Source organism: Epinephelus fuscoguttatus, linkage group LG19, assembly GCF_011397635.1.
Source record: "Epinephelus fuscoguttatus linkage group LG19, E.fuscoguttatus.final_Chr_v1".
Taxonomy (NCBI): Eukaryota; Metazoa; Chordata; class Actinopteri; order Perciformes; family Serranidae; genus Epinephelus; species Epinephelus fuscoguttatus.
In genome coordinates, this window is record NC_064770.1 from 39545293 (window position 1) to 39557508 (window position 12216).

General features: G+C 42.7%; 1 protein-coding gene across 2 annotated transcripts in view; it reads right to left on the reverse strand.

The window, feature by feature from the left end:
- The window catches only part of LOC125879283 (vesicle-fusing ATPase), a 67949-nt gene extending 61439 nt beyond the window's left edge, over positions 1–6510 (reverse strand). Inside the window, exon 1 of one of the 2 annotated variants that reach the window (XM_049561053.1) lies at positions 6287–6510. In XM_049561053.1, coding sequence (XP_049417010.1) covers positions 6287–6298 — 12 coding nt within the window. In that variant the 5' untranslated portion in view covers positions 6299–6510. The remainder of the gene's footprint in view (positions 1–6286) is intronic. The other variant, XM_049561054.1, reaches the window with a different exon arrangement.
- Between the last annotated feature and the right edge of the window lie 5706 nt (positions 6511–12216).

The following is a 12216-nucleotide window of genomic DNA, read 5'->3' on the forward strand; positions in this document are numbered from 1 at the left end:
ATTTAGTGTTTTTATTCCTCTTTAGGCATGAAAAAGATTTGAAGTTCATTTTCTTTAAATGTGCGTTTTTCCACGCGTCTGCTCGAGTGGACAGCATGCGTTTAGGTTTTAAACTAAAAAATATAACCTAATCAAAACATAATCTTTATCGCGTCAAACTATAGCAATATATATTTTGATGCTGTTAAACTAGTGTTTTCACATTTGCTGAGACAAATTCTAATACTGTTCAATGCCATGTAAGCACTGAACTTTGCTCCTGACTCCTCAGCTCCTCCTCTCTGTCTTCCTACAGATGGGAGGAGCTCCCTCCTCTTCACTCGAATAACAAAAATATTGTCAAAATATTGTTTCCGTTACAAACACTGTCCATCACCTTCTAATAACATAAATCAATTCATTTACAGCCGAAAAATGTCGCTGCAGATGAAGACGTATTATCGCAGTTTTGCAGTGAAAATATTAATTGTAGTTTAAATGCAGCCAGTGCTGCATGATGTCCAGTTTAGTGGACGGATGATTAACTGCAATTTCCTCACAACATAAAATCAATAATTGGAAAATGAAACAACTGCATTGCTCCTTAGATCTTACTTGATTTTTCCAGATTTTGTTTACCTGCCAGGGTCTCCTGTTAGAGAAGGATTGGCAGGATATTCCTGAGCTGCGCAACATTTCCTGCACTCTGTCGGCCATCCTGGTTTTGAGAGATCTGTGTTGCACTGACAACACCTGGCCAGTGGGTGGCAGTGTATGGCGTGACGCACTACTAGGTTCTATTATAGTGACTAAGGGCGCATTCACACCAGCGCTATTTGGTCCACTTCCATGGATAGTTCGGTTCATTTGGAGTGGTGTGAACGTTCTTTCGAACTCTGGTGAGGACCAAACGAGCGAACCCTGGTCTGCTTCCACGGATAGTTTGGTTCGTTTGGGGTGGTGTGAATGCTCGTTCAAACTCTGGTGAGGACCAAACGAGCAATCCTTGGTCAGCTTGAAAACCGGAGGTCTCAGTTCACTTGCAAGTGAACCCTGGTGCGCTTACAGTGGGAAATGCAAACGGACTATCCAGTGAACCAAAGAGAGGAAGTGATGTAGAGCGCAGCGCAGAGCAACATACTGGATAGCTCGCTGCCTCACCTGCTGCTCATACTGGGCAGCTTCTTGTGAAGAAACAATTAAGTTTGAGCACCTAAGTAAAAACAGAAACTCCAGACTGCATAACTTTGGTGCTGCGTCTTTGTTTTTGAGGTGACCAAGCCGGCTGAAGGGGATGGATTTCCATTTTCGGTCCTGGCCAGTCGATGAGCTGGGTTTTCTTCTTCCTCATGCTTTTTTTCTTCCAGGCAACACCGCCCCCGAACGATCAAGTTGTAACTGAGTGACATTGTCGAGGCAGTTTGGTCTGCTTTAAAAAGTGTAGTGTGAACCGAACCAAATGAAGGTGTGCAATTTTTTGGCATTTTCCGCCCAATGGAACCAAGTCCCCCGGACTATCCTGGTATGTCTGTATGTCGCCCCATTCTCTTTCCCTGTCCTTGTGTTTGTGTATATACATATCTTCTGTTTGTTTTGTGCCTGTAAAGTCGCCACTGTTTTAATTTTGCAAAAAAAAAAAAAAAAAAATTAAATGATGTCATTTCCTCTTACTTACTGTATGTCACGTAAGGGAAAGGTGCAGTATTGGTGCAGAAATACTTTGGTGTGACGGGTAACATTTTGCATGCACACATAAATCATGCTATGTAAATTATTATTCTTTTTTTTGTTGCAGATGCATTTCTCAGTGTGGCTGTTAATAGCCATTACATCCTGTCAGAGGGTCTCTGGTGATTCCCACCCCTTATTAGTGTCACCCAGACGTCCTGCTCAGGTGTCTCAGGGCCGTCACACATTATTTTACCTAACAGTTTGAAACATTCACTTAACCTCGTCTGCAGCTCCTGCTCTGATCCGTCACATCAGCAGCTGCTCTGAAGCCTTTCTTTAATGAACAGCGTCCAGGTTTTTTACTTGTCACTTAAATAACTGCAGGAATCCATTCCCCATTTAAAAACTGACAAATGAAAACATGCGGTCCTTTTACAGCCGTATCGACCGAGCTCCCTCGGGTGTTGTGCTTCATTCACAAATCAGCCAGCGGTCAGGCTGTTAAATAAAAAGCTGCTGATGTCGCGTGTCTGAGAGCCGCAGGAAGAGCAGATCTGCAGGTCGGAGCTTTGCTACGATGTATTTCTGCTTCTGGACTATCAGAGCTCTGAGTATTTCACTGACAGAGTAAGAGTTTTCTCTGCTGTCACATCTCCACTGAAACAATAAAAATCTGCGCACAGGCAGCTTCAAGGCTCTCTGGATAAATCACCACCTAATGATGTGCATTAGTGTCACTGCTGCATGAGCTGATCTTTATGTGTGGCGTGCACAAACTGATGAGACGTGCACGCCCGCTCTGAGAGGTCATGAATGAGCTGAAATATATTGAATCCACCAGCACAAAGACTCCATGCATGATTTATATCCAGTCTCTCTGTAGTCTAACGTCATGAGCACGGTGAGACAATCTTGCTGTGTAATGCTACAGCTGTTAGCACCTCGCACCATGACTCGGCATGATTCCTGCACCATGGGTCTGACTGCAAATATAAAACCCCTCAAATAATACATGTAAGACAGAGACAGACATGAGATGTCAGCCCTGAATGTAAAGCTACATCACACCTTTATAAGAATAAAGTGATGCTGTCCAGAACACATCTCCCCCACCCCTCTGTGGTGACACAAGTCAAAGGAGAAGATACCACCGTCACGTGAGTGTGGTTGATATGAGGCTGCAGCCTGCAGCTCGTTAGCTTAGCACAAAGACTGAAACACAAGTGTCAAAGACAGTTTTATGAGCCAGGCTACTTCTTGCTTTTAAACAGTTGCCAGGTAACCATCTTAGACTGCAGGAAGTTCCTGCCTCCATCCAAGAAATACTTCGGCACATCGCCCTGTGTGAAACACTGATTCCTTGTTTTAATTTTTTATGTACAAATCAAACGAGATGTAACGTGTTGATCAGCTTTAGAGGAGCTGGCAGGAGGCAGAGTCGCGTACCTGACACACACCCCGCAAATAAAACAAAGTAAAAAGCTGTGCAGCACATGTGTAATATTTTGACAGTTCCTTTTATTTTGAAAGTCAGTGACACAAGTGGAAACTTTGACCCCGTCGTCACATTGGACTCCAGCCATGTAGCCTCTGCGTCAACGTAGAGCCCACGCCGTAGCCTGACGTGCACCTCCCCAGAGAGGTAACTCCACGTCACAGTGACGCAGACCTCCTGTCTGTCTCTGTGAGCTGAAACCATTTCCCTCAGTGGAAACAAAGCTTTGATTTACTTTAATTTCACAGATAAGAAACAATAAATTGTGAAGACAATAAAGCCTCCACACACTGTGTGTGATTTATCCTGGCTTCATATGAGCAGAGGAAATCTCTGCTAGCTGCTAGGCTAATTTATACAATGTAAAATGCCATAGGCTTGTGCTAATAACATTAGCATGTTGTATTTGTTTGGAAAACGTGTTTAGTATAAGACAGTTGTTTTGTCAGTGAACCTTGTGAGTTGTAATGGAGCCAAATTATGTAACGTTACCTTTGTTAAATGTTGCTGTTGTCCCTGGCTTCATATGAGTAGAGGAAAAGTCAGCTAGCTGCTAGGCTACTTTATACAATGTAAAATACCATAGGCTTGTGCTAATAACGTTAGCATGTTGTATTTGTGGGGAAAATGTGTCCAGATAAAGACAAGTGTTTGTCTGTGAATGCTGCGAGTTATAGTGAAGCTGATTTGTGTTTGAAACTGTCTCTATTAAGCCATGTTTAATGTGTGTTTACTGTGTGTTTACTGTGTGTTTAATGTGTGTTTAATGTGTGTTTTGAATCAACCAAACTTTACAGCACTTCACCGCCAACTAGTGTTCTGGAGGTGTAACTGCAGAGTGACACAGACACACCACTGCACAAGTAAAAATGCTCATAATTGCGTAGGCTCTGCAGAGAGCTGAAGCGCAAGTATAAATTAGGGCATTAACGACTTTGATTTTTTTCAGGTCGACTTATCTGTCAATAAAGTCGAAGTCAAGTCGACAAGTCATTTGATGACATCATCACATTGACACAGCAGAGGAAAGTGAAGTATCTCCACACATGTGATGTGTGTCTGTCAGGCCCGAACATACTCGGGTGGAACGTACGCGGAATGGACTCCGCGCAGACTCAAAGCGGACGTCCGCAAGCCCTGTGCTTGCAAAGCTCAGATTTTACGACCGCGTGGACTCTGCTCCGTGCACCAGTGACTGCTCGGCATGTATTTCTCACATCGCGGGGATTTTTCACGGACATTTTTATAGGAAACTACAACGCGGAAGTGCGCTCGACTATGAAAGCCCGAATGACTGCGGACATTCCTCGCGGAGTCCGCTCCACTTATAGTACGCTCACTTAGGATGTTCACTTAGTCAAGGATAAAGTATCAGCGTAAGCCAATCAGAGGCAGCGATTGCATTCTGTACACAAGCACAGAGAGAGAGAAAAAAAACACACGACTTGTCGACTCCTCCCGGGGGGTGTTGACTTGTGCCACTGACGTCGACACGTCGACAAACCGACTTTTCTGTTAATGCCCGAGTATAAATCCACCTTGAGTGATGAAACACAGCGACCCAAATGAGTATTTCTCTTTATCACGAGTGCACGTACTGACACATTTTACTTGTGCAGTACTTGTACTCGTAAGAAGTACATTATCTGTACCAGATACTCGTTCAATCAGAGTATTCTGCTCAACCCTAGTAGATATGATGAGCATGAAATGTCCAAATGTAAAGTATAGGTGGTTTGCAGAGACGTACGATGCCAATAATCTCCTCTGTTGCTGCTGGTCTATGATCATGATGTAGAAGCAAAAGGCAACTTCTGAAGTTCAGATGTTCTGTAACCCTGATGGAGAGTCAGGATCATTGAGAGTGAGATATTTAGCAAGATAAAGCAAACCTGCTTCCCCAGGAATGTGAACAGGGATGCACGACTATGTCGTCATTATCAGCCAACATGCTTTTTGTAATTTTGCACAAGCAAAGTGCTCCTGTTACCAAGGATTGTTTAATGCAGAGTAACGTTTCAAGACCACCGCTCTTCTTCAGGATTCTGATAAATACCCAGAGTGCTGCCTGAGCCAGTCATGTGACCTACCACATCTGTAGCCCGCATTCATAATAAAAATAAACAAAGAAAATAAATATATGTATCCCAGTATTGTACTACTTTTGATGATATATATTTGTTTGTTTTTGTTGTTGTTGTTTTCCATCAGCTGCTGGAAGAGACCTGGTGATCACTGAGGTGGGAAAAGTGGATATATTGATCAGTGTATGGGTCAAATGAGGTGTTACATATCGGCAAAAAAAATCCAATATCATGCCTCCCCAATTATAAATATCCTGATGCAGCAGATGTAACTGCTGGCTCGCCCTGCCCTCAGTGACTCATTACATTTTGGGCTGTATTAATCAGTGGATGGATGCTCATTAAGCAGCAGCTCTGATCTGGGGCCTGTGATGAGGGACGGACAGCAGGACAGGTGGACACTGGTCACCTGACATCATCATCATCCTCCCTGTGCACAGACAGCTCCTGCACAGCCCTGAGATAAACCAGTCCAGCAGTCAGCAGTCAGCCATGCGCTGCTCCTCGGCACAAACAGCCTCAGCAGCACGAACACACACCGCAGACTGACGGCTCAGGCAGCATCAGCCTCATTGCTCTGACCAATCATCATCAAATACACACTGACATGTCTGATACACGCTGGCTGCTGCACACACACACACACACACACACACACACACCGTCACTCTGGTGTTATAGATGCAAAGCTCGGGAAGCTTTTCAGTGGCTGTTTTTTACGCAGCCGCGTCGGCTCAAGGACAAGTAGACCCCGGATTAGGGAGAGGAGGCAGCCCCGGAGAGGAGGCGGCAGGAGCAACAGGAGCAGCAGGAGGCTGGAGCTCATGTTCTGCAGAGCTGCACCATGTCAGGGTGACGGTGCTGCACCATCAGCTCCAAAACACCATGATGTGCGGTGGCGGTGACATTCAGCCGCTGCAGGCAGCAGGACCGCTCAGTGTGAATGGAGGCAGCGCTGCCGACATCTTACGCCATGTTTCTCCTCAATAACCGACACAAGCGCGAGGACATCGAAATCAATCACCACTGGTTGTAATAAATAAATGTCTCATCTTACCCGGGCCGCCATCTTCACGGTTGCGGTGTAGAGGGCTGCAGCTGGGGTCAGTGATTCACGGGACAGCGGGGACGGTGAACGGAAAAGGCTCGGCAGCTGACGCGTTTATAAGCTGCAGCGCACCTCGCTCTGATTGGCCGGCTCAGGCGGAAGCGCTCCGATTAGCTCGCGTGCGGCTGAAGGAGGATCGCTCCGCGGCTCTCGTGATCCTCTGCCGTGCAGGAAACGGTCACGTGGCAGGTTGATAAAAGAGGGGGAAACACAGGAGACATGTGTCCGCACGTGCACGCGCATTTCACTGGACTGCTCTTTTTTCCTCACTGATATTAAAACATACAAACACTTACATTTATAACTGAATCCAAACATCTGTTTTAATCTGACAAATCTACAACACCTGACGGTCCTTACCTGTCGTTTCCGCCCTGTGACTTTATGAATCATCTTTTATTTTGGTAACCGTCAGGTCTTCCGGTGCTTCAGCACCACAGACAGCGCCCCCGCTGCACAGACTGTCTCCGTGAGAGGACTGAGGAGCTCTGCACCGTCATCCTGACTGAGACAAACACAAACACCTCAGTGTAACACACATTTATTATCAGCACTTAGCTGATCATATCACAGCTAGTGGCTCATATGTCAGTGACAGACAGGGAGATCATTATCAGCAGGGCTGCAGCTAACCATTATCTTCACTATCGACTAATCTGTCGATTATTCCTTCGATTAGTCGACTAATCATTTTATTGAAAAATGTGTTAAAATGTTGAAAAATGTCGGTCTGTCTCTCCCAAACCCCAAAATGATGTCATCTAATGTCTTGTTTCGTGCTCACGCCAAAGGGTTTTAGTTCACCGTCACAGGAGAGTGTGTAAAGCTGCCAATATCTGAACATAAGAAGCTGCAGTAAGAGTGTTTGGGTACTTTTATAGTACTTTTATATGAGAAATGACTCAAACCGATTAGTCGACTACTAAAATAGTCGCCGATTATTTTAATAGTCGACTAATCGTTGCAGCCCTAATTATCAGTCAGCAGACAATATCCTTTCCTTTAAAGGGATAGTGCACCCAAAAATGTAAATTCAGCCATTATCTACTCACCCATATGGCGAGGGAGGCTCAGGTGAAGTTTTAGAGTCCTCACATCACTTGCAGAGATCCAAGGGGAGAGGAGGTAGCAACACAACTCCACCTAATGGAGGCTGACGGCTCCCCAGATTCAAACGTCCAAAAACACATCATTGAAACCACAAAATATCTCCATACTGCTCGTCCGTAGTGATCCAAGTGTCCTGAAGCCCCGACATAAAAAGTTGTTTGGAAAAACCTCATTTGAACTCTGTTTTTAGCCTCATTGTAGCCTGTAGCTCTGACTGCCTCTCTGGGCACCGCGCTCACGTGTGCAACTTTTTATGTCGGAGCTTCAGGACACTTGGATCACTACGGACGAGCAGTATGGAGACATTTTGTGGTTTCAATGATGTGTGTTTGGACGTTTGAATCTGGGGCGCCGTCAGCCTCCATTAGGTGGAGTTGTGTTGCTACCTCCTCTCCCCTTGGATCTCTGCAAGTGATGTGAGGACTCTAAAACTTCACCTGAGCCTCCCTCGGCATATGGGTGAGTAGATAATGGCTGAATATACATTTTTGGGTGCACTATCCCTTTAAGCTCAAGAAGTTAAGTTAAGTTCAAGAAGGACAAAGACACCATGTGCACTTTTTAATAACATGCATCCAGAGACTGTCGCCCATTCGTTCTCAGCCTGTGGCAAGTTATGTCACCTTATATTGGACTGTATCTATGATGCTTTTGTACCTTGCTTTCAGGATGTACTGTTTGGGTTTACAAGTTATAAAACAGAACTAGAAAATGAGTTTGTTTTGTGTCATCTCATCGCATCGGCAAGTTTCATATCCATAAATGTAAGGTGTTAAAAATCAAACCCTCTCTGCACCTTCAAAGAGAAGCAGAATCCAACATCAGGACTTTACTTACCTCAAACAATAGGAAAGCTATGAAAACCCTACATTTGTGCTCCAAGTTTAAGATTCGATTATACTGTTAATTTATTGCATTTATCGCATATTGTTTATTTATCTGTGTCACAGCTTGTGTGTTATTGTCTGTCTGTCTCTCTGCTGTTCATTATCCTCTGATCTTCATGATGTTCTCTCATATAGTGTCTCTATGAAATGTGAACTAAAGATTGTTTTTACAAATGTAACATAAGTTAAACAGTGGATCAGTAACAAACACCATGCAGAGACAGCTGAACACAATAAGAACAATCAGATGCTCAGCTGACCTTCAGCACAGTGGAATCAGAATATTGTCACAGCGCTACACTTCAGTGTTTTCAGTAGCTTCTATATCAATTCTTTTTGAGCTAGACGTAATTACTAGAACATTTGTTCATCGTGCACAATTCACACACAGAGATATTCAGTGTGCTTTAAATGAATAGAATAAAAACAAACAGAACGTACGTATAATAGAGTCAAAGCATATAGTAGTGATTAAAAACAGAGCGCTATAACTAAAAGAAAAGTTACATGTCAGTGCAACAAAACTGTGAAATGATGCACTTGTCAAACTGTCTAATCAAAATGGCAGAGGACAACAAATAAGAAGGTTTTTATGAGGGGTTATGACTTGAGAGGAAAACTTAACTTTAAACAACAGCGTGTTCGTTCAACTAAAAAAAGGTCTGTGTATTTCAGTGTGTGGGTGGATTTGTGGAACGGGGTGACAGATGACCAACCATTTTAAAAAAAACTGTACAAAAAACAAACCCTTGACAGGTATTTGGAAGAGGAAAAGCTGTTTTAGGGAAAGTCGTATTTATTTAGTATCACCGGGTGTGTTGTAAATAATTTAGGAATGTAATTAGAAAATTGGGTTGTGAAATGGGTTTATTGTTGTATGTAACTATACAGGTAAAGATCAAAAAACACGCACATCAGACAGTGAAAAATTAATGGTGCTGGATCAAAAAAGTATATACGTGAAAATGATCTGAATAAATTTCTCTATGGGAGCTTCAGTTGGTGTGCGGACCATCTCTTTATTTTTCATGTATGTAACTATACATGTAAGAAACTGCAAATAATTTAAGTTAATAGAAGAAAAGTGACGGCGGGGTAGGAACATATAAGTTTTACTTCTACCTGCTCCCTTTCAAACATTTCTGTTTTCATTTTTTGTTATCACAAAATTGTTTTAAACTTTGGTTCGAAATAAAGTCATTCATTCATTCGTGTACTTAAAGGGACAATTTGATTTTCAACCAGCTCTGCATCATGACACTGGGCCTACAGGGGACAAGCTCAGGGGCCCAAAGTGTCTGCAAACATAAGGAGGCACAGAATGACGACAAAACGACACAAGACAACTAAAGACAGACACAAAATAATCTCAGAGACACAAAATAAGACAGAACAAGGACTAATAAACGCCCACACAGACACAAAACAACCACAGAGAGACACAGAGGTGTTTAACTTCCCTCCATGTTACCTGCACACAGATCTACCTGCTCACCTCTCACCTCAAAGCCGCAGAGGTGTTTCCTCTCCAGCTGTTTCCTCTCCAGCTGTTTCTCCAACTAAGGATTGTACTTCCGCATTTTCGTATTTCCCGCCACCACGGAAGCAAAGAGTAAAAAAGGACCGAGAGGGAAACCTGCTCTCTGTCTGTCTCTCAAACTGAGACTAAACTGCATCACACTGTAAAATGATGCGGTGCTGATTAAATACGAACGTATATTGAGTTATTGCGTTGCCTTTCTCTGTCCTCAAGTGTTTCAGACACATGTTTTATCTCACTATTCAACTGTGATTCCTGATTGTTGTTTCCAGCCGGCCGCCATTTTGTTTCCTGTGGAAAAACGAGGAGGGGTGCGTTCAGTGTCAAAATGGCGTCCACTGTTTTGCTACAGTTTCCAGGGTGAACGTGTGTAACGGACTCTGAGGTGTGTTTTCTCTGGTTTGGTGGGTGTGTCACAGTGTTTCCCAGTCAGCAGTGATGTGTATATAGACGTATATATTTTGTTTTTCTTTCACAGTGGCTTTACCCATGTAAACATGTGTTTTCCCGCCAATAATGCTCCTTTTGATTGAACTTAACTAAACCTCACTGTGTCAACAGGCAGAGCGTCTGTGTAACACAACAATGTTTCCATGTTTCTGTTTAAATAAACATTTTGCTATGTTTTTGGGGATGAACATCCAACCTGCATGACGTCACCCACCAGTGGGAGCATATTGGTGTGGTGTGATGCAGTGCATGCTGGTAGTTGTAGGTTTTAAACCTCTTGAGCAAAAGTAAATACCACAGCCCATTTTCTCTGTTTCTGTGATCATGTCGCACTAAATTCAAAAGTATTTGTCTGTCTGCACAGACATCTTAGTTTTATGAGAAAACCATCTCTTCAGCAGTGAAATACTTTTTTAACAAATAAATAGACCGAACATTTATCAGCCTTTATTCTACTTTTTTGGTAAATAAACTCTAAAATGCAAAGTTAAAGGCCACTCTTTGGCTTAAGTAAAGATTTTAAGATATTAAGAATTAGAGTGTAATTATCAGCATTTATAATAACACTCTAAAACAATTCAAGTAAAGTGTTAATCATGTAAGTTAGTCAGTCATGTAATCACATGTTAATCTGGAGCCCGGTCACACAAAACACCTTAAATTAGCATTTTCCTTAAGGTCCTAGTTCAGGTTTCCTCAAAATATGTACAAAACAACCTTAAATCTTCTCCTTAAGGTTTCCTTAAAATGTTCACTTAAGTATTTATGGTTTTCTCCTTGTCCTGGTCTTATACTTAAGGAATCCCTCGATTGCTGCACAAAAGACCTTAGCAACCACAGTAAGGTGAAAAAAAACAACTTAGGGTCCCTTTGACTCTGTCTTAACTGCAGCATGACAGAGTTTATGGTGATAAATGATAAAAACAAGCCAATGGATCCACTTCTGATTTCACACTTTAGATTTGACTGAATTAAGAAATTAAGCCTTAAGTGTCATACTTAAGGAGAAAACTTAAGGTGTTTTGTGCAACTCGTCCCTTTAATATGGAGTAAGATTACAGTCTTGATTTTTAAGTTTCAATCTTTGGTTTTTACCTATTGTATTATATCCCTCCTGTTCATTTGTGTCCATTTACATTATTTATTTATTTACTTTCTTTTTATTCTTAAGGACATTTGATCTTTTTTTAGTCTTACAGAACGTGTTAAGTTCAGTTGTTCGTGTTCTCCTTTAAATCATGTCAGTGTCATTCCAGTTTTGCCATGTGAAGCTCTTTGGGCTGCATGTTTGTATGAAAGGTGCTTTATAAATAAAGTTAAGTTCAAGTACCCTGACTTTGACAGTATTTGAGTAAATATACTTAGTTACAGTCCCTCACTGTGTGTTGAACACTTATATCAAACACATCTGACACAACTCTAAAGCTGAGTAAACTCAAAAAGACTTTGCAGCTCAGACCGCTCTGGATCAGAGGATTAGACATGTTAAGTTGTTGGTTTGGTTCAGAAATCCCTTTAAGTCCAAAGTTGTGTTTACTGGGGTCCGTGTGTTCTCTCTTATCACTGTGGGTCTAATAACTGTCTGTTCTAAGACACTGAAGACATCAAAGGCTCCAGGAATTGAAAGAATGGGTTAATAAGTTATAAACTTGCTCTGTGATGATGTGACCCTGTGGAGTGATCCAGCAGCCGAAACATTAAAACCACTGACAGGTGAAGTGAATAACATCGATCGTTTTGTTACAGTGCAGTGCTCTTCTAAGGAACCTTGGGCCCTTGCATTCATGTGGTTGCCCCTTGACACACACCGCCCACCCAAACACCATTACAGACCAAGAAGACCCTTCATTGGCAACTGCACTCCCTGATGGCAGCGCGCCCCCCAGGCAGCA